Source organism: Bos taurus, chromosome 19 (assembly GCF_002263795.3).
Source record: "Bos taurus isolate L1 Dominette 01449 registration number 42190680 breed Hereford chromosome 19, ARS-UCD2.0, whole genome shotgun sequence".
Classification (NCBI taxonomy): Eukaryota; Metazoa; Chordata; class Mammalia; order Artiodactyla; family Bovidae; genus Bos; species Bos taurus.
This window is the reverse complement of record NC_037346.1, coordinates 49,892,219-49,917,381: the sequence shown is the minus strand read 5'-3', so window position 1 is coordinate 49,917,381 and position 25,163 is coordinate 49,892,219. Positions and strand designations below refer to the sequence as shown.

Below are 25,163 nucleotides of genomic sequence, written 5' to 3'. Positions count from 1 at the left end.
CCGCCGTGGACTCAGGGCTCCTGTTTCTGGCTTAGGTACAATTGGGGACCATGAAATGGGCCCAACTCTTGAGCAGTGGCTCTGGGGCTGTGTTCAAGTCCACCCTTACTGAGGTGGGCGGGTGGGAGAAAGCCCCCTTACCCCTCAAGTACTGGAGCCACTGCCCCTCTCCCGTGCTCCATTTTGCAGTTGGTAGTTTTGCTCGACAAGAGGGGGGCGGGCGGGAGTCTTGGGTAGCGGGTGTGCCCTGGTAGGTGCACGGGGTGTCCAGGGTGAGCGGGGTGTCACCGTGGAGGGGCGGGGCTGCCGGGCCCCGCGGCCACCCAAGTGTGGGTTTCTGAAGACCAAGCCGTCCACATCACCAATTATTTCGGGGCGTTACGAGCGCCCAGTCAACCCTTCTTATCTCCCACTGCAGCCTGCGCACCTGTGGGCTGCTTTGTCTGGTAGAAAGATTCCCGACACCTGTCGGCGGTCACGGGGAAACTCAGCGCGCGTGCGCGGGGAAGGAGGCGCGGCCGGCCCGGAGTCTTGTGCTCCGCCTCCGCCCCGCCCCTGTCCCCTGGGCCCTGCCCCACCCGGGCTCGGCACGGCCTCCGCTCGCACTCTTTTGGTGGCCGGCGCGTTCCGTAGCGGGGGCTGGCGTGCCAGGTCGGAGTTCGTGGGGGCGGGGCTGGCGTTATTGCCGCCTTCTCAGCTTCAGGCTTCTTGAGCATCCCGTGCCCAGCGTCCCACCCCCCTAGTCCCACGGCCCTTACCTCGTGCGCGGGCGTAGTCCGGCTGCGGAAGATGGCCCTGAGCGAGGAGCCGGCCGCGGGCGCCGCTGAGGACCCTGTGGAGGACCCGGTGGAGGATGCGGGGGAGGACGCGGCTCTGGCCTGCGGGGCCGCCCTCGAGTCATTCGGCGAGAGCGCGGAGACGCGGGAGCTGCTCGGCCACCTGCCGGCGGTGCTTGCTGACCGCTCGGCCCGGGAGGGCGCCCTGGAGCGATTTCGGGGTGCGCACGGGCCAGAGGCGGGGAACAGCGTGCAGGGTGTGCAAGTCTCCTTTCCTGCGGCCCCAGACACGGGCGTGCCTAAGAGATGGAGGGCAGTGGGCCTCCACCGTCACGAGTAGGGATGGTGGAGCTCCCCTGGGTGGGTCATTTCCCAGTCCTTGTCCCCACCCTGTCCTGGGACCACCGCAAAGCGCAGTTCCTCCGAGACAGCTGTGTGAACGGGGCAGTGGGAGCAGGAGAGGCCCAACATGCAGGAACGGGCGGGGGCCCCCACCCAGAGCCTTCTCCTCAGCCCCCGTGGCTCTGCCAAGACCGTGCGTGCAGCCCAGTGCAGTAGCGCTGCTCCGGGCAGTGCAAGATGCTTAGTCAGACTAGGTTCTCCAGGTTTAGACAGACCCTTGCCGTTGTCTATAATGGATAACTTACAAACGATTCCTTAAGATCCCGTGGTTAGATAACTAGGGTTTTGTGATTCAGTAAAACCGTCCTTGGGGACCTTTGTAGCTATAGAAGTTTCTACATGATTTTGCCTTGGTGGACTTGTGCCACTCACTTGAGCAACTCCTCCCTGGATTCAAATCCCACTCTGCCGCTTGGGCTAGTTGCTTGATTGTGCCCTTTTCTCTGACTGGCTGCTTGGGTTAGCACTGAAAATACCTCAGGCACAGAACTGTCCTGAGAGTGAGGTGAAAATCCAGGGAGCAGTGAAAGCTGGCTTTCCCATTCATGGGGAGTGGTCAGATGTGGAGGTGTGTGGCTCATGAGAACTGCCATAGGCCAGGTGGGCGTGGAATCTGATAGGAACGGTTCTAGCTGCTGGTAGGAGTAGAAACCAGAGTGTTTGGGATTAAGAAAGCCAGAGTATGAGCGGGCTAGGAGGGCACATGGCTTGATGTGTGTGGCAGAGGGAACATGGAAAGTATGAGTCCTAATGAAGGGGAGAACTCAGCTTGGCTCTCAGCAGGCAGTGAAGGAAGGAAGAAGTGAGGACCTGAGAGGAAGGTGCGTTGAGCAAACAGAGAGCAGAGGCCGGGGTAGTGTGGCCCTGAGGAGGCGGGTGGCTGGGGGGCTCACTCCAGCTGGCCTGTGCTCTTGGGAGCTGCCTGGGAAGTCCGCATGGGACAACTCGAGGGTTTCCAGGGCTCATGTTAAGTCTCACGTTTTTCTTTTTAGTAATAATGGACAAATATCAGGAGCAGCCTCACCTGTTGGACCCACACCTAGGTAAGAACAGAAGCTGAGGTTTTGATCATTTACAGATAATCACAAAGGCCTTGGAATATGTGTGTGTGCGTGTGTGTGTGTGCGCACGTGCACCAGCTGAGACTATCAGGATAAACTGCCCAGGTTGTTCTTGTTAGTGGGGCCGACAGTAATAACACCTCCTCCTGGAAGTGAACTTGGGAAGGAGGAAGGTAGTGATAGTAACTTACGTTGAGGGAAACATGGGGTGGTGGTTAGGGTCACCAGCCCTGGGGCTGGACCGCCTGGATTTATATCCCAGCTCTGCTGCTGAGCTGCTCTATGCCTGAGTTTCCTCACCTGTGACGTGGCATCATCAGTGCTGCCTGCCCGTTGGGCTGTGGAGATCTCAGGTCACCAGAGAGGCAGCAACAGTTAGCCTCAGTGTGCACACAGGTGCTTTTTAAAAAGTGGGCTGGTGCTGTGTGTGTTGATTTTTCTGTTTTAAGTAACCAGCAGGTTTTGTGGAAGGTAAGCATTCTGAACTCTCCGCTGTCTTGGGCAGAATAAATGCGTTTCATGCCTGTTTGGCTGGGTGGGGATGGAGGGCATGGGTCCATTGTCTCTCGTCTAGTTATGCCAAGTCCCTGTCTGAGTTTCTTTCTCAGGAGCCTTTTTGCCTTGGAAAGTTTCTGGAGCTTGATATTTTAGGAGGGTGTGACTCACTCTTGGCCTTTTTTTTTTTTGGTTTTCTTAAGTGTTTTTATTAAATTTTTTAAAAATTGGAGGACAATTGCTTTATAAAGCTGTATTAGTTTCTGCTGTACACCAACATGAATTATCGCTTTCCTCTTGAGCCTCCGTCTCACCTTGCCTCCCCCATCCCACCTCTCTAGGTCATCACAGAGTGCCGGGCTGGGTTCCCTGTATTATACAGCAGCATGCCACTAGCTGTCTGTTTTACGCATGGTAGCATATATGTATCAGTGCTCCTGTCTAAATTCGTCCACCCTCCCCTTCCCCCTCTGTGTCCACAGTTCCATTCTCTTCTTATGTTAGGCATTAGCTGGACAATTTTACACTAAAGACTTGCATCTTTTGGTACAGGGGGCTTTGCTTCTGGTGTGTTTTTGATCGCTTCTCTGCTCTGCCTTCTGGTGTGCCTGTGAACTGGGTATTGAATTTCCAGGAGTGATCCTGTGGGTCCCTAAGCTTTTTCCTTTATAGTTCTACTTTCAGATCTTTGTTTTTGCACATAGAAGATGTTCTTGAATTATTTTTACAGTCATTTTTACTTTCTAAGAGTGCTTGTCCTTGGTTGGGTGTATTTCACAGTTGTCTTACTGGTCAGGTTTTCCTCCCTGGGGAGCACATGCCTGGCTGCTGTGTCCCTCGGCCCCCCGTGGGGAGGGGAGTCCCATGGGCCCATGGGGAGGGTCCTGTAGTGGGCTTCCTAACCCAGAATTCCCTTTTGAGTCAGGCACCGAGGCTGGCTTCCAGCTCTAAGCCCTTTAGCCTACTGTCTTTGGGATACCTCTGTCCAGGAGAGCTTTGTGTGATGATGGAATGTTCTAGACTCGTGCTGTCTGTGTGGTAAGATCACCACTAGATACATGTGGCTGTTGAGCACTTGAAATATGGCTCGTATGTCTGAGGAACTGAATTTTATCTTATTTCAACTTATTTTTTGTTTTCTTCTTTGAATTTTAAAATTGATTTAAGTTAAAAAACAAAACAAAATAAAACAAAACCCAGATGTGGCCAGTGGCTATAGTATTCTCTACTCTTGAGTAAGCCTTTAGTTTTCTGCCTGGATTGGCACAGGGCTGTGGTCTGGAGACCTTGGACCACTCCTCCTGTTTTCAGCCCTGCCTCCATTCTGTCCTGGGCTGTCCCTGGCGCCTCAGGGCTCTGGCCTCAAGCTGTGGCACAGGAGCTGCTGCTGTGCTTTCCCTGAGTGGCTCAGTTACAGCCTGGGCATCATGCTGAAGTCTCTTGGCTGCTGTTCCTTCTCTTCCTTGTGGATTTATTTCTCTTTGTTGATTTACTGGAGTTTGGAGGGGACATTGCTCAGGGGAGCTCTAGAGTCGTCGGCTTTCCCAGCCTCTGTTCATGGTGAGGGCCGTGCTGTCTGAGTCTCTCTGAGCCAAGTCCTGGCTTCTATCTACTGGTCCCCAGGTTCTCCTTTTTCCTCTGGGGTCAGCTTTTCCTTGTAATTTGATCTTTTCGTCTTCAAGGGATCTTCCCTACTCAGGGATCAAACCCAGGTCTCCCGCATTGCAGGCAGACACTTTAACCTCTGAGCCACCAGGGAAGCCCTTCGTCTTGCTGGTTCAGACCAAATGGATGCAGACAACGGCTTCTCTGCTTCTGTTTTGTAAGTTGGAGCATTTTCATCTGGGTTTTTCCTGAACAGGATTCTTATAGGCAGCTCCTTGTGGGGCAGTATGATGAGTTGATGGACAGATTTTCTCTTAGAGCCATTGAGCTGGTTGAGAATTCTCTATCACATTGAGGGTGTTCCAGATGCCAGAATGAAGGGCTTTATCTGGGGCACTCCTGTCTCCTCCGGAGAGCCCTTCATTTTCCTAAGGGTTGGCTCGGAGCTTGGTCCCAAGACTTGTTGAGTCTGGGGCTACAGTGATTGCAGACCCTTCCCCACCTTGGGCTGCACCGTGCCTCCTGACTTTGGGCTCTCCTTGGTTCTGCATTTGGGCATCTATAAAGTGGGCTCCTCTGCCTGTTTAATTTGGAGCTGGCTTTTTCCCAGAAGTCTTTACATCTGCTCTCTCCCCATTCTTGCCGTTGATCAGGACTTTCCATTTTGTGCAGCTGTCCCTTTATTTTACTGGCTGTTAGAAAGAGGAAGCAGATGTGTGTGGACTCCTGTTTTGTCCAGTTTTGTACTCTTCCAAGTAGCCTAGACATCCACACACCTCTGCACAATTTAGAGTTTCAGGAAGTGGAAGTGCTGTGCTTCTGATTTGTTGTTGTTCAGTCCTGTCCGGCTCTTCGTGACCCCGGTGGACTGAAGCACACCAGGCTTCCCTGTCCTTCACTGTCTCCTGGAGTTGGCTCAGACTCATGTCCATTGAGTCGGTGATGCCATCGAACCATCTCATCCCCTTTGCCCCCTTTTCCTGCCTTCAGTCTTTCCCAGGATCAGGGTCTTTTCCAGTGAGTCAGCTCTTCACACCAGGTGGCCAAAGTATTGGAGCTTCAACATCAGTCCTTCTAATGACTATTCAGGGTTGATTTCCTTTAGCATTAACTGGTTTGATCAGTCAGTTCAGGCTTTTGATACTTAACTTCAAATTCACCGTACGTTTTCATTAACAGTATATATATCACTGCCAAGATGAGATTTGAATATTTGAAATCTTTACCAGCATAAAGTTAACCTATTAAAGGGGTTAAAGGCATCATGTGCTTTTATTTTGCATTTTGTTGTTTTCTAGTGAGGACAAATTTTTTTTTTTTTAACATATATTATTACCTTTGCACAATATTTTTCCCCTTTGTGAATTGCCCATTCATACTCATTTAGTCTTAATGTATTGACCTTGTTCTAAATGGTTTTTAATGCTTCAGTTTAATCATCACAGTAACCTCGTAATACCTGTGGAAGGTCGTCATTTTGGAAACTCTGGGGGTGTGGCCCGTTAACAACGTCGCGATAGTTTCAGGTGTGCAGCAGCGCGAGGCAGCCATACATGTAGTGTCTCCATTCTCCCCCAGTCTCCCCTCCCATCCAGGCTGCCACATAACACTGAACAGAGTTCCCTGTGTTGTACAGTAGGTCCTTTTGATTATCCATTTATTTGTCAGGTCTTAGTTGTAGCCCCTTAGGTCTTAACCCGCGTCCCCTGCTTTGCAAGGCAGATTCTTAACCACTGGGCCACCAGGAAAGTCCTGGTTATCCATCTTAAGTATGGCAGTGTGTACATGTGGATATCTCAAGCTCCCTAACTATCCCTTGCCCCTACCCTTTCCTCCCTGGTAACAATAAGTTCCTTTTCTAAGTCTGCGAGTGTGTTTCTATTTTGTAAATAATTTCATTTGTATCATTTCTTTTTAGATTCCGCATATAAGGGATATCATATATTTCTGTTTCTCTGACTTCACTCAGTATGACAATCTCTAGGTCCATCCATATTTCAGCAAATGGCATTATTTTGTCCTTTTTTATGTCTAGTAACTTTTGAGTGGATGATTAACGTTGTGATTTTTATGTTGGGTGGCTTTAAGGTTTTTATCTTTAAAGAATGAATTTTGGCAGACAGTTAATTGTGTATCATGTATATCCTTTCAATCCTTTTTAAGCTTTGTTAAGGCAGATATAGCTTTTTCTCTAATTTTTCTCTAATTTAGTCTTCAGTGCAGTTCAGTCTTCAGTTCAGTCGCTCAGTCTTGTCCGACTCTGTGCGACCCCATGAATTGCAGCACGCCAGGCCTCCCTGTCCCTCACCAACTCCTGGAGTTCACTCAGACTCACGTTCATCGAGTCGGTGATGCCATCCAGCCATCTCATCCTCTGTCGTCCCCTTCTCTTCCTACCCCCAATCCCTCCCAGCATCAGAGTCTTTTCCAGTGAATCAACTCTTCACGTGAGATGGCCAAAGTACTGGAGTTTCAGTTTCAGCATCATTGCCTCCAAAGAACACCCAGGACTGATCTCCTTTAGGATGGACTGGTTGGATCTCCTTGCAGTCCAAGGGACTCTCAAGAGTCTTCTCCAACACCACAGTTCAAAAGCATCAATTCTTTGGTGCTCAGCTTTCTTCACAGTCCAACTCTCACATCCATACATGACCACAGGAAAAACCATAGCATTGACTAGACAGACCTTTGTTGGCAAAGTAATGTCTCTGCTTTTGAATGCTATCTAGGTTGGTCATAACTTTCCTTCCAAGGAGTAAGCGTCTAAGTAAAGAATTTTCTGCAATGTCTGCTGGTGGCTCTGGGTGTTCAACAAGGACTCTGCACTCTGGCTCGATGGAGTTTGAGTGTCAGCCCTGTATGGGCTATGGGAACTCTGCCTTAGAGCTTCCTGGCAGTTCTTACCCAGCCTAGTGAACTCTAACCACTGTGCATGTGAAGATTCAGCCAAAGGTTTGAGGGGACCTTTCAGACTTACAGAGCTCGTTTTCTGCTTAGCTTCTTCTGGCATGTTGTCCTGCAAATTTCAGCTAAAGCAGCTTCTGCTCTGCTTGAGTCCCCCTTCTCTGCAGTGGATTTTAAAAATTATTTTCTAGTGGACAGCTTGGGCAGCTATAGAGTCCAGTTGGTTGGTTACAAGTCGCTGTCTTCCTAGTACCTGAAAATACTGAGTTGGCCAAAAAGTTCATTTGGTTTTTTCCTAAGTGGGCTCTAGTAGTGCTTGGTTGTCTTTAACTTCATTTGAAACAGTTTTGTTAGATTATATTGTGACAGCTGTCTTACCAGCATCCATTAAAAAAATTTTTATCAAAATTGGTGAGTATTTATATAGCCATTTAAATAATGAAGATGGAAGAAAAACAACATTTTTGGCATACTGTGCTTTATTATTTCAAGAAAGGTACACGGTGGAAATAAAAAAAAAGGTTTGGGCAGTGTATGGAGAAGGGACTGTGACTGATCTGTCAGAAATGGTTTGCAAAGTCCCATGCTGGAGATCTCTTACTGGACAGTGCTCCATGGTTAGGTAGACCAGTTGAAGTTGATAGCAATCAAATTGAGACATTAATTGAGAATAGTCAACGTTATACCATGCAGGAGATAGCCTACGTACTCAAAATATCCAAATCAAGTGTTGAAAATCATTTGCACTTATTTTCTTATATCATTAAATAATCTACAATGTTAAAAAAAAAAAAATCATTTGCACCAGCTTGGTTATGTTATTGCTTTGTTTGGGTCCCACATAAGTTGTGAAAAATTTTTTTCTTGACCATATTTGTGCATGTGATGCTCTACTGAAACATAATGAAAGGGTTCTGTTTTTAAAAACAAATTGTGACCAATGTGGATACCCGGGGAGGTCACTCTCCCCGGGCTCTGTCCAGGTGGCGTACGGGAGCATAGCGTTCTGCCCGGTAATGTATAGTCCCTTTCCACAACGTTGGAGATGAAGCCGGGCCTTGAGTCTGCGCCTGCATATTCCTACGTCTTCTCAGAGTCCTGTGGACAATGACTGAGGAAAAAAACCACGCAGAAAACAGCTCTGAAGAGCAATCTGTCTGGATCTGGGTTGCTCCGAAGTGAATTTTTTTTAATTGTTTTAACCTGTTTTGCTGTGCAGTTGGGTTAAGGTTTTCCCTCTTTTGCAGCATTTTGTTTGGGATTCCAAATACAACTGGATTTGAGCATTTTGTTTGTGATTCCAAATACCACTGGATTTGAGGGGAGAAGAGGAGCCTCACCAACTTCGCAGTTAGCAATGCTTTGGAGTCTTTCTTTGACAGGGAAATTAGTAAAGTAAAAATTAACTCCAGGCAAAACTACTGGAGTGGAACCCATTCCTTTCTCCATGGGGATCTTCCTGACCCAGGGATTGAACCTAGATCCTACTGCATTGCAGGTAGATTCTTTACATTCTGAAACACAAAGTAAAATGAGTAATACATTCATTGAAGATAAGCCTGGGAAATTTGGAAGTGTATAGGTACGATATTTAACCCCTGGAACTGCACCTTAAAACCCATGAGTTCTAGTGTTCTGTAATGTATAAGAAATGCCAAAGACCATATGGGCAGGTTTTAGAGTATAGTGACCTGGAAGGCTCAAAAGACCTTTTCAGGTTTCCTATCTGGTGAAAACTTGATGTAATGACACTAAGATATTGACCTCTTTATCTATCATTCTTAAAAGTGGAAAGTAGGTGCCCATGAGAATCAGCATGTCTTAAAGAAATCCATCAATTTCTAATGTAATCGTGAACTTTAATAAAGATGACTATATGTGTAAAAAAAAAAATAAAAACAAATTGTGATGGGCAGTGAAGTGGATACTGCACAGTAATGTGGAACAAAAGAGATTATGGGGCAAGTGAACTGAATGAACGACACCAAAGGAGGTGATGCTGTATTTATGGTGGGATTGGAAGGAGTCCTCTCTTAATGAGCTGCTTCTGGAAAACCAGACAATTAATTCTAACAAGTACTGCTCCCAGTTAGACCTACTGAAAGCAGCATTGGATGAAAAGCATCTGGAATTAGTCAGCAGAAAACACATAATCTTACATCAGGATAACACAAGGTTGCATGTTTCTTTGATGATCTGGCAAAAACCGTTATAGCTTGGCTGGGATGTTCTAATGCATCCGCCATATTCAAGAGACACTGCACCTTTTTTTTGGAAAAAAAATTTATTTTTGACTTGTGCTGGGTCTTTGTTGCTGTGCAGGCTTTTCTTTAGTTGCGGCCTGTGGGCTTCTCATTTCAGTGGCTTCTCTCGTTGTGGGGCTTGGGCTCTAGGGCACACGGGTTTCAGTAGTTGCGGATCTCGCTCAAGAGCACAGGCTCAGTAGTTGTGGTGTATGGACTTAGCTACTCCATGCATTTTGGGATCTTCCTGGATCAGAGATCGAACCTGTGTTTCCTGCATTGGCAGTCAGATTCTTTACTGCTGAGCCACCAGGGAAGCCTCAACATTGCACCTTTGGATTTCTGTCTATTTCAAAGGTCTTTACAGAATTCTCCTGATGGAAAAGATTTCAGATTCCCTGGAAGGCTGTAAAAGGCACCTGGAACAGTTCTTTGCTCAAAAAGATAAAAGAGTTTTGGGAAGATGAAATTATGAAGTTGCCTGAAACATGGCAAAATGTAGTGGAACAAAATGGTGAATATGTTATTCAATAAAATCCTTGGTGAAAATGAAAATATGTCTTTTATTTTGACTTGAAAACCAAAGGAACTTTTTGGCCGCCCCAGTACAATTGTTGGGTTGTCTAATTGTTGGTGGAAAGGTAGTTCCATATCAGTTATTCCTTTATAACTGGAAGTGGAAATCCTTTTAATCCTTTTTGTCTGTCTTATTTGTTGTTTAGAACCAGATTGTTCTAAACATAGTAGTTGTAGACGTGTCCTCTGTAAAGCATGGTATTAGATATTGATTTGAGACAGTATTCTGAAAGAGATGGGAATACCAGACCACTGGACCTGCCTCTTGAGAAACCTATATGCAGGTCAGGAAGCAACAGTTAGAATTGGACATGGAACAACAGACTGGTTCCAAATAGGAAAAGGAGTACATCAAGGCTGTATATTGTCACCCTGCTTATTTAGCTTATATGCAGAGTACATCATGAGAAACGCTGGGCTAGAAGAAGCACAAGCTGGAATCAAGATTGCCGGGAGAAATATCAATAACCTCAGACATGCAGATGACACCACCCTTATGGCACAAGGTGAAGAGGAACTCAAAAGCCTCTTGATGAAAGTGAAAGTGGAGAGTGAAAAAGTTGGCTTAAAGCTCAACATTCAGAAAACGAAGATCATGGCATCTGGTCCCATCACTTCATGGGAAATAGATGGGGAAACAGTGTCAGACTTTATTTTTTTGGGCTCCAAAATCACTGCAGATGGTGACTGCAGCCATGAAATTAAAAGACGCTTACTTCTTGGAAGGCAAGTTATGACCAACCTAGATAGCATATTGAAAAGCAGAGACATTACTTTGCCAACAAAGGTCTGTCTAGTCAAGGCTATAGTTTTTCCAGTGGTCATGTATGGATGTGAGAGCTGGACTGTGAAGAAAGCTGAGGGCCGAAGAATTGATGCTTTTGAACTGTGGTGTTGGAGAAGACTCTTGAGAGTCCCATGGACTGCAAGGAGATTCAACCAGTTCATTCTAAAGGAGATCGGTCCTGGGTGTTCTTTGGAAGAAAGATGCTAAAGCTGAAACTCCAGTACTTTGGCCATCTCACGTGAAGAGTTGACTCATTGGAAAAGACTCTGATGCTGGGAGGGATTGGGGGCAGGAGGAGAAGGGGACGACAGAGGATGAGATGGCTGGGTGGCATCGCCGACTCGACGGACGTGAGTCTGAGTGAACTCTGGGAATTGGTGATGGACAGGGAGGCCTGGCGTGCTGCGATTCATGGGGTTGCAAAGAGTCGGACACGACTGAGTGACTGAACTGAATAATAAATAATATTTTTCCTACATTTTAAAAGCAGGGGTGAATGTTATATTAACTCTAATCTCCTTTTAGAAACTGAAGATGAAACCTTTTCTTTTGCTCTGTTGATACTTGGATTATAGAGATTTACTAATATTAAACTATTCTGATATTTCTAAATAGCTCTTTTTTCTTTGGGCATTTTGTTTTAATGTCATGTTGATGTTTAATTTAATAGCAAATGTTTTACGTTTGTTTTTCCCTAGAATGGATGTTGAACTTGTTGTTGGAATTTGTGCAAAATAAGACATCTCCGGCAGACCTTGTACATCTGGCTTTTAAATTTCTTTACATCATCTCCAAGGTAATATTTAGATGGCACATTGTAGCTGACCAAACACTTTGTTGATAAACTTGGTCCAGAGGTACCTTCCAAAATGTTATCATGAAAGATGGTTCTCACGCAAAAGTTGTGGGTTTCATCGTTTCTCTTTTTACCATGTGCTGGGGATCAGTTGTTAGCGACCCAGGGGGTCCTTTGGCTGCAACAGCATTTTTCAGCATTGTTTTCATCATCTTGCACTTGAATTGATCAGGCATCAGCTAACCAGAAAGGGAGGGAGAAGATATATGTACACATACATACATGTATATATGTGTCAGTAACTGAGAAAAGATTCCTATGAGGAGAAGGCGAACAAACTTGGAAGCAGAAATGCTTCTCAGACATGAATGTGCAGATGGCTTTCTGGGGATCTCATGGGATGCAGATTTTGAGTTAAGTAGGTCTGGGATGAGGCCTGATACTCTGCATTCTTGCAGGCTCCCAGATGATGTGTGTGCTGGCCTGTAGACGCACCATGGGAGAGACTCGGCCCTCCCGGCTGGGGTTTTGCCTCTGTGGGGCCTGCCGTGTGGTGGAGAGAGGCCTGCGTGCACACTCCTTGCCCTCGGTTGGTTGAGTGCAGGGTCTCCTGAAAGTGTAGCGCCATGTTTCGTGGAAGCCTTAATGAATTTGGGACCTTTTGGGTTCTTGAGGACTTATTCCTCATGATCAAGGTAGACGCAAAACCTGTAGTTTGTAATATATCTGTATTTCTGATGAGCCAAGATTGGTTGGTCAAACTGGAACAGAACACATTTCTGAAATGATTCAAGAAGTAAAGGTGGCTTTCTTATTGTTTAGTCTTACTAAGTTGTATCACTGTAATATGTAATTTTCTTTGATCATTGGGTGGCATAGTTGGTGATTTTTGATAATAGAGAAGTAATCTTGCTACTTTTTGTATTTTCTGGTTGTATGATTCAGTATCTTTTTATTTGATAGGTTCGAGGATATAAAACATTTCTTCGTTTATTTCCACATGAAGTGGCTGATGTGCAGCCTGTTTTAGACATGTTTACAAACCAGAATCCTAAAGACCATGAAGTAAGTGTCCCTTTCCTCCCCCCAGTCCTCGCTGTTTCCTTGGTTTGCCTGCTTCTACACTGGCAGGTTCCTTTCCTGTTTCCTTCAATTTTATCTTATGTTATTTTGTTCATTCCCTCTTTTTCATTTGTTCCTTTGATTTTCTCTTTTTACGTATGTTGCTTTAAATTATTTTCTTTTCAAAATTCCCTTTATAAAGAAAACTATACCTGAATATGGTGTGATGATAACTATATTATTATCCAAAATTTTTTTTACTTAAAATAGAACTATGTTGGGGCTCCCCAAGACCACTCCAAGTTTAGTGATTCCCTAGGGCCACTACAAGAATTGACATCTAGTTATCCTCATGGCTATGACTTAACTCCAACAAAATCAGCAGAGTGAGAAGGCATATGGGGTGAAGTCCAGAGGAAATCAGTCGTGAGCTTCCAGAGTCTTCTCTACACTGGGTCACCCAAGGCACTTGCGATTTCCCACAGCACCAAGCTGTGAGAACACATGAGGTGTCCCAACAGGAAGATCACAGGGGCCAGCACCCACGATTTCTAGGAGGCTGGTCATGTGGGAACTCTGCCAGGCACATACGAAAACACGGAAGGTGAGCAGGTGTTCAGCATAAGCCACATGGTGTGTGCCAGCGGTCTGAGCACAGAGTGACCCTCAGCAGTTAGGAGGCAGTGAGAATGTTCCCACAGTTCAGGCTCCCAGATGGCTGCCAGTGGCCAGCCTTGCAGTTGCGTGTGCTGTGGAGTGCGCTCGGGCGCAGGATTCATTCAGAAGGGCACATGGATTTTAACTTCAAACTCAGGAAATTGTCTTGCCGTGTATGTGGCCTGCTCTCCTCCGTTTCTCATGCCTCTGATAGGGAGTCTGGGGCCAAAGCGGAATCTTGTTTTGTTGACTCCTCTGTGACAAGAAGTTGAGAATTTTTTTCTTTACTCTTAAGTCTTCTGTTTTTTTTTTTATCTTTGACTCTGTTTTCCATTTTTCTTGAAATGCTGATTGCATGCTGAAGGGTGCCAGGGATAAGAAGCCGTACACTGACATGTTAATGATTTTTATTTGTTCGTTTTGCTGTTTCTCTTGCCTGCCAAGGTAGCAGCCAGGCTGCGTGCCAGAGGTCGTGCGGCAGAGCATTGTGTGTTTGGAGTCCTGGGTGGGCGCTGAGCGGGAGGGGCGGTGGGACTGCGTGGATGCCCTCCACACAGGAATCATGTTGCTTTGTCCCGGCCCCGTAGACCTGGGAGACCCGCTACATGCTGCTGCTATGGCTCTCTGTGACCTGCCTGATCCCGTTTGATTTTTCCCGCCTCGACGGAAACCTCTCTCAGCCTGGGCAAGAGCGAGCATCCACCATGGACCGTATCCTCCAGGTAGCGGAGGTGAGTGTGGCCCTGCAGTAGTGAGCTGCTGACCGGTGTCCTTTCTTGTGCCATCCTGCTGCTGGGACTTAATTAGGTACACTTGTGATGTTTGGGTATTTCTTCAGCTGTTGTTACCCTTTTTCAGTGAGGTGGAATTCCATTTCATAACTTAACATGAAACTGATAATTCTTACAGGGATCAGGATGTATTATTTCAGCAAATCTCATTTCTCTGTAGATAATACAGATACTCTGATGATAGCATAAAAGGGGGCAGTGATAAGAGAAAGGTCCATTTAAAATCTAACTTTTTAATTTTTAGCACTATGTAAATAATACATGATCATCAAAGGAAAATCAGAAAGAAAAGCAGGAAAAATATTAAAGTGAAATCTCTCAACTACTAGTGTTGAGCGATAACACTTTATTTTTTTTCTTCAAGGTTCTCCTGATGCATGCCTTATGTGTGTAGATACAGGTTTTTGTACATTCTGCTGTGGAAAATATTACCCTGAACTTGAATGACTTAGCACACGTTCATCATCTTATAGTTTCTGTGAATCAGGAAATCTGGCCATGGCTTCGCTGGGCCCTCTCTTTCAGGGTCTCCCCAGGCTGCGGGCTGAGCTCGCCTAGGACAGGTCTGCTTCCAAGCTCTCATGGTTGTTGGCAGGAGTCAGACCTTGAGGGTGTTGGCTGAGGGCCTCAGTGCTTTGCTGGCTGTTTGCCATGCAGCCGCCCCCGCCACAACAGTGGTGGCTTACTCTGTGAAAACCAGCAAGGGGCAGGGTCTGTAGCAAGGCAGAGGTCACACGTCCGTGTGACGTCATCATGGAAGTGCCGTCCTACCTCCTGCCAAATTGTCTTGGTTAGAAGCAACTCATTGTGTCCAACCCACCTGGGAGGGATTACACAGGGCGTGGGCGCTGGTGGGCAGGACGCCTGCCACACTTCAACTAAGCTGCTCTGGGCGCCTGCTCTGCACCAGACGTTCTTCTAAGAGGCTATTCATACATTAACTCTTTCATCTTGCTTAATGAGACAGTTCGCTGTTGTTCATCCTCATTTTACTGAGGGGGCAACATGGATAAAAAATAAATGCCTTTGCCAGCTCTCTTTCTCACACATGGTGGATCCAAATTTGAACCCAGGGGTTTGGCTCCCAGCCTATTCTTCACACTGCTTCCTGTGGCCCGCGTGTACAGGGCCGCGGTGTCCTGCTGCTCTGGGACCTGCTTTTCCCTGGAGCACTTTGGTCTGAATGTCTCACGTCAGTAAGTAGACATCTCCCTCACGGTCGTTAAGGGAAAAGGTGCACCACTGTGTCCTTATTTCTAAAATATTAATAGTCTTTTCTAGATGGGTGGTTTGTTTCTAGCTGAGTTTGGTTACCCTCTGGGTGCTTGTCTCCTAAGTGGGATTGCCCAAGGAGAGGCCCAGTTTCTAGAGAGTTGTCCTTCAGAAGGAAGATCTTCTAAGTATATTGTTTGGGAAGCAGTTGAGAATTGGAAACCTCTGAGAGGTGTCGGAGTCACTGCGGTGAACTGCAGCCTTCCTGTGTTTGAGCAGGGCTTCCCGGCTGTTCTCAATGCCATGGAGCTGGCGGGCCCAGGCCTGTTCCGTGCACACTCTGGGTGGCAACACACATGCTTCATTTTTCAGTCACTTTTGCAGATGTACATTTCAAGGAGTGTGGCCACACGCTGCGTGGGGATTGGGCCCTTCCCTGAGGGTGAGCACATGTGTGGCAGCTGCAGCCCTGAGCTCACGTTCATGAGTGCTTCATGCAGCTTCAGAGTGTCTGGCCTCTGCCGCTGAGCCTGCACCCTGAGCAGTGGATCTGCTGAGTGAGGGACCAGATGGCCGAGCGGGTCCCTAATGTTTATATTATGTGTGTAACTATACCTGTCCTTTTACCCTTCCCTGTAGTCTTACCTGGTCGTCAGCGACAAGGCCCGAGACGCAGCTGCTGTCCTCGTGTCCAAGTAAGTGCTTTCTGAGACGATTTGCCGTCTGTTACCTGTGTCTCTGTTGTCATCAGAGAGGACACTCGGTTTCGAGGCCTGGGGAATCTTTGCCGTCCTGAGGACTTTGCTGCATTCCCTGAGGGAACCCAGCACTGGTAAAGGAACCCTGAACCTGATGTGACCACCTTCAGTGCTGGTCAGGGACTCAGGGTTACCTGATGCCAGGTTAGTGGCTCGTGGGCCCATCAAGGGAGTGCAGATTTTGAACAGGTGTAGCAGTTTTGTGGGGCCATATCTCTCCTCTAGCGGGGTGTCAGTTAAAAGAGCTTTTGGAAGTCACTTAGAGAGCAGACTACACTGTGGTTTGTGGAGATCATGGGCTGTGATTGCATCATTGTGCAATCACAATGATAAAAATCCCCAAACATGGCATGTTAACTAAAAACAGTCTGTGCCTGAAGCAGGCAAAGATGGCTTTTTCTGATGAGCTGAGTAAGACGACCCAGGCAGCAGGGCCTGAAGTCTCAAGAAAAAAAACGGTGCCAAAGATGGGTATGAAAACTGAGTAACTTGTTTCATGGAATATGAGAATGGAAGAAAGCAGTTTTTATAACTCTTTTGTATGATGTGATTTAAAGTATGTGTAGACTGTAAATGATTTAAAAAATTTGACTTTTATCCCTCCTCCATGTTTATGAAAGTTGAAAACTGGCTGTAAGAGCTTTTGGGTGTCTTGATTGTGGCAACACTTCAGGGTCACCTTGTCTTAGGTGTGTAGCCGTGATCTTGTGCAAGGTGGGAAGAGATGTGCTTGATTTATGGGGCATTCAAATGGCAACCCACTCCAGTGTTCTTGCCTGGAGAATCCCAGGGACAGGGGAGCCTAGTGGGCTGCCATCTGTGGGGTCGCACAGAGTCAGACACGACTGAAGCGACTCAGCAGCAACAGCAGGGACATTGAAGGAAGTATTTGTGGAAGTACTTGCTAAGCCATTGGGCAGAGCCTGAATTCAGGAGGCTGATTTTAGCAGTGAAGAAGGAAGCAGCTGAACATGTCTGGTATACCTCCCCTGAGTGAGGAGAAAGTCACCGACAGAGCTTTCTCATGGTTTTGACAAGGAATGAAAAAGCATGGGTTTCTTTCTAACTGTGAAAGTAATCATGTGTGTTTTGGAAGATAAAAAAAAGTGCAAAATAAGACTCACATGTACTGTCATGCCCGGAGGTGTAACCGCTGGGTCCTCTGTTCTCCGCTGCCGGTGGGCCTGTTGGTCCCTGGCACGTGGCTGCACTCGCAGGTTTGTTCCAGGGGCCGGCAGGCCGGCCTAGACCTTTGGTCAGTCTTCCAGACGCGATGAAGGTGTGGTGTATTCTTTCTCCAGCCCCACGGCACGAGTAGACCTTTGGTTAGTAAAATTAGCACAGCCTCAGACACTCAACATTAAACTTCGTACTCGTTTGATTGGCTCTATTTTCTCCTTCCAGGTTTGTTGAGATATAATTGATGTATGGCACTGTACAAGTTTAAGGCTTACAGCATGGAGATTTGACTTCTCAGTTCAGTTCAGTCTCTCAGTCACGTCTGACTCTTTGCGACCCCATGAACTGCAGCACTCCAGGCCTCCCTGTCCATCACCAACTCCCAGAGTTCACTCAAACTCACGTCCATCAAGTCGGTGATACCATCCAGCCATCTCATTCTCTGTTGTCCCCTTCTCCTCCTATCCCCAATCCCTCCCAGCATCAGAGTCTTTTCCAGTGAGTCAGCTCTTCACATGAGGTGGCCAAAGTACTGGAGTTTCAGCTTTAGCATCATTCCTTCCAAAGAACACCCAGGACTGATTTCCTTTAGAATGGACTGGTTGGATCTCCTTGCAGTCCATGGGACTCTCAAGAGTCTTCTCCAACACCATAGTTCAAAAGCATCAATTCTGCACTCAGCTTTCTTCACAGTCCAACTCTCACATCCATACATGACCACGGGAAAAACTATAGCCTTGACTAGACAGACCTTTGTTGGCAAAGTAATGTCTCTGCTTTTCAATATGCTATCTAGGTTGGTCATAACTTGCCTTCCAAGAAGTAAGCGTCTTTTAATTTCATGGCTGCAGTCACCATCTGCAGTGATTTTGGAGCCCCCAAAAATAAAGTCTGACACTGTTTCTACTGTTTCCCCATCTATTTCCCATGAAGTGATGGGACCAGATGCCATGATCATAGTTTTCTGAATGTTGAGCTTTAAGCCAACTTTTTCACTCTCCTCTTTCACTTTCATCAAGAGGCTTTTTAGTTCCTCTTCACTTTCTGCCATAAGGGTGGTGTCATCTGCATATCTGAGGTTATTGATATTTCTCCCGGCAATCTTGATTCCAGCTTGTGCTTCTTCCAGCCCAACGTTTCTCATGATGTACTCTGCATATAAGTTAAATAAACAGGGTGACAATTACAGCCTTGATGTACTCCTTTTCCTATTTGGAACCAGTCTGTTGTTCCATGTCCAATTCTAACTGTTGCTTCCTGACCTGCGTATAGGTTTCTCAAGAGGCAGGTCTGGTGGTCTGGTATTCCCATCTTTTTCAGAATTTTCCACAGTTTATTGTGATCCACACAGTCAGAGGCTTTGGCATAGTCAATAAAGCAGAAATAGATGTTTTTCTGGAACTCTCTTGCTTTTTTGATGATCCAGCGGATGTTGGCAATTTGATCTTTGATTCCTCTGCCTTTTCTAAAACCAGCTTGAACATCTGGAAGTTCATGGTTCATGTATTGCTGAAGCCGATCATAAAATGATTATCGGAGTAGGCTTAGTGAACAGGTATCATCTCATATAGATACAAAATAAAAGATTCAGAAAAAAATTTTTTTTCCTGTGATGACTCTTTCCTTGTGATGACTTTGGATTTACTCTTTTTTTTTAATTGAATGAAAGATTTGTCATATTCTGTAGTGCTTCCCAGTTTTCAGAAGTTTCACACACATAATTTCATATAATCTCATAATAACTCCTTTTTTTCTCTACCCCTGTTATCGCTCCGCCCCTCCCCAGGTTTTACTCTCAACAACTTTCATATATGATATATATCAGTGTTAATTATATTTATCATGTTTCGTGTTACATCTCTAGTACTTATTCACCTTATAGCTGGAAATTCTTACCTTTTTGACTGCTGTTCTCCAGTTCCCTCCCTGACCCCTTTCTCTGGTAGCCATAAGTCTGACCTCGTTTTCTGTGAGATTGTTTGATTTCTGATTGATTCTTAGGGATGAATTCCTAGAAGAGGAATGAACATTCTAGGGGTTTTAAATGCAGCTACTGGAAAGGTTGATCAAGTTGAAAGTCTCCTTTTTCCCAAATGTTTGCTAAATTTGTTAAATGAAGCATAATGTCTTTATTATCAGCAGTACTGATTTGGTAGCGTTCTGCTGAGCTTGACCTGGTGGAGTACTGCACGGTGGGGCGAGGGGGCTGAGACCCTAAACCCTTCTTCCCTCGGTGGCAGGTGTCCTCCAGAAAGGCCGTAGCCAGAGACCCCTGGTGGGCTGTGCGCTGCTGACTGGCTGCTCCTGCGCCATCTAGTGGTCGGACAAGCTGGCGTTCGAGAGGTTGAGGCCAGGTTTTTATCTAGCGCGTTAAAAGAGCTCCGGCTGATTTAGCTAGGCTGTAGGTCACCCAGTTTCCTTTAGCTGTGGAAAGGGCAGATGACCTCAGGTCTAGAGCTGCTCTAGGTAACGTGCCTCACAGGTGGGTTCTGACTCTCCTGTTTTTTTGGTGAGCTGTTACAGTGAGACCCTGGGTATGCAGAGTGGTCACATGTGGCCTTTGACCCACTGGCGTCTGTTCTCTGGTGTTCCATGAGGGAGCTGCCTGTCTGCCCTATCAGCTTTGAAGGCTTCCCCTTACCATGTGCAGTTCATCTGCAGCTGCATCTGTTTCCCTTCATTAACCAGAACCTGCAAGTTCTGTAACTTTGTTACTTTGATGCCAAGACATTTGGATATGAGTGTTACTTTACAGAAACTTGTCAATGGAAAAATAGGCCTTTATTCTTCCTGATTGTACAGAAATGCATCAATGGAAAAATATGCCTTTATTCTTCCTGATTATATTAGTTTTAAAAAGCAGATGCTTTTATCTAACTGTGAAATCAATGTATGCTCCATGTGGAAAAGTTGGAACATAGAAAATTGGGAAAACCCCACCCATTTATAATAATAATACACAATAATGTGTTGTATTTTTTTGTTTTGTTTTGTTTTTCTGTGCTGTCACTGTATGGAATTTGCGTAGCACAATCTCTTTGAATTAACATTTGTTTTTTCACTTAATTTCACATTACCACTGATTAAATGGCTCCTTTATATTCCACTGTTTTTAACTCTAACCAGCTAACCAGGAAGACCTCACGTTTTCCTCTTATCAGTAGTGATGTAATGACTAGCTTTGGGTGTAAACCTATTTTGATATTTGGGATTTTTTTTTTAGGATAGTCCCCTAGAGGTGGCCTTCTGAGTCACAGGACACAAGGACATTGTTGAATCTGTACACCAGTGACTCTTGGGAGCAAGTTTTCAAAATCTCTGGCACCACAGGCAGCCTTCAGCACAACCCTGTTCTCCCAGTTGGATTGTGCATTGTTTTATTTATTACTAATGTTTAGATTGTATTTCACTGATCGCTGGTGAGTTTCAACACATTAATCTTATTTCAAACATCTTATGTCCTGTGTTGTAATCTGATTTCTAATATCTGTGGGTTTCTTGGTGCTTTTTCTCTGCTAGTGTGCACTTTCTCAGTGAAGGATGTTAGCTCAAGGAGGGTGTGATATTTTCTCCAGGTGGTTGATAACCTTTTTTTTTTAATTGTTTATTTCGGGTTGTGCTGGGTCTGTGTTGCTGCGTGGGCTTTCTCTAGCTGTCGTGAGCGGGGACTGCTCTCTAGTTGCCACGTGCAGGCTTCTTGTTGCAGTGACCCTACCCTAGAGCGTGTGGCACACAGGCTCTGGGTGCTCGGGCTTCAGTAGCTGCAGCACCTGGGCTCAGCAGTTGCGGCTCCCGGGCTCTGTAGCACAGGCTCAGTAGTTGTGGTGCACAGGCTTAGTTGCTCCATGGCATGTCGGGTGTTGGCTGTGCCAAGGATTGAACCTACTCCTGCATTGGCAGGCAGATTCTTTACCACTGAGCCCCCTGGGAAGCCTGGATGGTAGCCTTTTACTTCTTTGGACTGAAGTTTTTAATTCTAATGTCAACGTGGTAGCTATTTTCCTTTATTTATTTTTTACTTTTATGCTTAAAGGTTTACTGTCATAAGAGAATTTACGAAGAATCATATTTTTCTTATTTCCCCTTGCTATTCTTTGGAACTCTGCATTCCAAAGTGAAAGGCAAAGGAGAAAAGGAAAGATATGTCCATCTGAATGCAGAGTTCCAAAGAATAGCAAGGAGAGATAAGAAAGCCTTCCTCAGTGATCAGTGCAAAGAAATAGAGGAAAACAATAGAATGGGAAAGACTAGAGATCTCTTTAAGAAAATTAGAGATACCAAGGGAGCATTTCATTGCAAAGATGGGCACAATAAAGTACAGAAATGGTATGGACCTAACAGAAACAAAAGATACTAAGAAGAGGTGGCAAGAATACACAGAAGAACTATACAGAAATGATCTTTATGACCCAGATAACCACAACGGTGTGATCACTCACCTAGAGCCAGATATCCCGGAATGCGAAGTCAGGTGGACCTTAGGAAGCATCACTACGAACAAAGGTAGCAGAGGTGATGGAATCCTGGCTGAGCTACTTCAAATCCTAAAAGATGATGTTGTGAAAGTGCTGCACTCAACATGCCAGCAAATTTGGAAAACTCAGCAGTGGCCACAGGACTGGAAAAGGGCAGTTTTCATTCCAGTCCCAAAGGCAGTGCCAAAGAATGCTGAAATTACTGCACAATTGCACTCATCTCACACGCTAGCAAAGTAACGCTCAAAATCCTCCAAGCCAGGCTTCAACAGTATGTGTACCGAGAACTTCCGGATGTTCAAGCTGGACTTAGAAAAGGCAGAGGAACTGGAGATCAAATTACCAACATCCGTTAGATCATAGAAAAATCAAGAGTATTCCAGAAAATCATCTACTTCTGTTTCATTGACTACACTAAAGCCTTTGGCTGTGTGGATCACAACAAACTGTAGAAAATTCTTAGAAGAGACGGGAATACCAGATCATCTGACCTGCCTCCTGAGAAACCTGTGTGCGGGTCAAGAAGCGACAGGACCGGACATGGAGCAACAGACTGGTTCCAGATTGAGAAAGGAGTATGTCAAGGCTGTATATTGTCACGCTCCTTATTTAACTTATATACAGAGTACATCATGAGCAATGCCAGGCTGGATGAAGCTCAAGCTGAAATCAAGATTGCCAGGAGAAATATCAATAACCTGCAATAATCAATATGCATATGACACCACCCTTATGGCAGAAAGCGAAGAGGAACTAAAGAGCCTCTTGATGAAAGTGAAAGAGGAGAGTGAAAAAGCTGGCTTAAAACTCAGCATTCAGAGAACTAAGATCATGGCATCTGATGGGGAAACAGTGAGAGACTTTATTTTCTTGGGCTCCAAAATCACTGCAGACTGCAGCCATGAAATTAAAAGACGCTTGCTTCTTGGAAGAAAAGCTATGACTAACCTAGACAGCATGTTAAAAGTAGAGACGTTACTTTACTGACAGAGGTCCGTCTAGTCAAAGGTATGGTTTTCTCTTCCAGTAATCATGTATGGATGTGAGAGTTGGACCATAAAGGAAGCTGAGTGCCAAAGAATTGATGCTTTTGAACTGTGGTATTGGAGAAGACTCTTGAGAGTCCCTTGGACTGCAAGGAGATCAAACCGGTCAATGGTAAAGGAGATCAGTCCTGAATATTCATTGGAAGGACTGATGGTGAAGTTCCAATATTTTGGCCACCTGATGCGAAGAACTGACTCATTTGAAAAGACCCTGATGCTGGGAAAGGTTGAAGGCAGGAGAAGGCGACGACAGGATGAGATGGTTGGAGGCATCACTGACTCGATGGACATGAGTTTGAGCAAGCTCAGGGAGTTGGTGATGGACAGGGAAGCCTGGTGTGCTGCAGTCCTTGGGGTCACAGAGAGTCGGACGTGACTGAGCAACTGGACTGACTGATATTTTTCTACCTTCTTATTGTTTCATATAGAATTAGTAATCCATTTGGAATTTCTTTTGTCATAGGTTATATAACAGATGTTTTCCCCCTCTTGTAACTAAATTCACCATTTTACAAACATTTCACTTTTCCTTTATTAATTTAAAAATACACAAATATACACAATTAATTTAAAATACACAAAATAGGGTTCGTCACTTCGCCTGTGCTGTTGCACTCTCAGGCCAGGTGCCGTGTGGTAACAGCACCAATGAGCGGTGTGTCCGTCCCACCTGGTAGGTCTGGTCCTGTTAGAAGGTTTTGCTGCTCACTCTCTGGCGCTTACCTTTCTGAGAGAAGGAAAAGGAGGGGTCTCTGAACACCCGCATGTGTTTTCTGGGCTCCACATTGACAGTGGACGTAATTTGTGATGTAAGTTTTCCTAAAAAGTAAGGAAGCATAGGATTCAGAGATCTTTCAGTGTGTGCAGAAGGGTCTTCTTCTGGGCGTTACATCTGTGGTGTAGATGTTTTCCATTTTTGCTTATCTGTACTTTAGGACCTCTGCTGCTGTTACATTTTTAGTAAGAAGAAAAAAATCCTGCTTAAGTCTTTCAAAGGAGCCCTGGGTGTTCTACTGTGATTTGGCAACTCGCCTTGTATGATTTCGCCTGGGAACGGAAGTCAGCCACTGCAGGATGCACGCAGAGCATCGGGCTCCTGCCGACTCCGCAGGCCAGCGGGGGAGGAAGCAGGGAGTGTGACCCCTAGTGGCCGGCGCTGTGACTTGTGTCTCTCAGTAGGGCTTCGAGTTCCAGCCAGGCTGCCTGTCGGCCCTGTGGGCCACTCTCTGCCTGTACCCTTGCCTGTCCCGAGGGCTGCCTCACTGCGGATTCTGCGCCTGCCCACGTAGTGTGGTGCTTGGCGGCTGGCTGTTGTCTTCAGCCTATGGGCTGATCAGAAGTCAGGCTGAGGATCAGATCGCTATGTGTGGCCCTCATCCTATCCGCACCCTCCCCCTCATCAAAGGGCTTTAAACAGGGCCAAGGACATTGAGCAGAGAAGGCAATGGCACCCCACTCCAGTACTCTTGCCTGGAAAATCCCATGGACGGAGGAGCCTGGTAGGCTGCAGTCCATGGGGCCGCTAAGAGTCAGACACGACTGAGCGACTTCACTTTCACTTTTCACTTGCCTGCATTGGAGAAGGACATGGCAACCCACTCCAGTGTTCTTGCCTGGAGAATCCCAGGGACGGGGCAGCCTGGTGGGCTGCCATCTATGGGGTCACACAGAGTCGGACACGACTGAGGTGACTTAGCAGCAGCAGCAGCAAGGACATTGAGATGGGTATATATCACCAATTATCCATTTTAGGTGATCCCCCGAAGTGCAGATTTTGTGAAATTTTTGGCCCTTCTTCCCAGACCCACTGAAACAAGATGTCTTGAGGGTGTGGCATGTGAATTTTCCTTGGTAACCAGCATCCTAAAGTTTGGTAACTCCTTGGTGACCTTGTCTCTGGGTGTGCTCCCTGTTGGGGGTGGCGGAAGACAGTAATGGCAGCTTTGTTTTTTTTGACTGAGAGACCTTCCACGTGGCTGCAATAGAATTCTAGCGCTGGGTGGTGGTGGCTGAGAGAAGAGGGGCTTATGGGGTGCGGCTGGGGGGCTTCTGGTCAGGATGAGAGGCTCCTGCAGGGTGCAAAGGACGGTGCTGGGCTTGCCAAATGCTGCTCCTGGGGCGAGTGTGACCTTGCGTGTTTCCGTGGTATTGGTGCCCAGGCACTTAGCCCCTGGCAGAGCGAGCAGTCCTCACAGGTCACCTCCCTGATGCTGTCCCTGGGCCTCCTGTCCTCCCCTCAGCTCTTTCCTTCTTGTTTGCCTGCTTCCTGTGTTTCTGCCCCCAGACTGCAGGTTCCCCTGGAGGACGGGGGCTCAGCCTCAGTCCTAGAGCTGGGGGA

The 25,163-nt window shown here is 46.3% G+C and overlaps 1 protein-coding gene and 1 non-coding gene across 6 annotated transcripts in view; both read left to right on the top strand.

The window, feature by feature from the left end:
- The first annotated feature begins 618 nt into the window (after nucleotides 1–618).
- The window catches only part of TBCD (tubulin folding cofactor D), a 148,305-nt gene continuing 123,760 nt past the window's right edge, over nucleotides 619–25,163 (top strand). For 2 of the 5 annotated variants that reach the window (XM_010816446.4, XM_010816444.4), the window contains exons 1-6: nucleotides 679–1,033; nucleotides 2,171–2,221; nucleotides 11,548–11,645; nucleotides 12,609–12,710; nucleotides 13,952–14,095; nucleotides 16,007–16,062. In XM_010816446.4, coding sequence (XP_010814748.1) covers nucleotides 790–1,033; nucleotides 2,171–2,221; nucleotides 11,548–11,645; nucleotides 12,609–12,710; nucleotides 13,952–14,095; nucleotides 16,007–16,062 — 695 coding nt within the window. In that variant the 5' untranslated portion in view covers nucleotides 679–789. 5 annotated transcript variants of the gene reach the window in all.
- On the top strand, nucleotides 8,181–8,384 carry LOC112442783 (small nucleolar RNA SNORA73 family). Its single transcript, XR_003031076.1, has one exon. It is a non-coding gene; the product is annotated as a small nucleolar RNA SNORA73 family (small nucleolar RNA).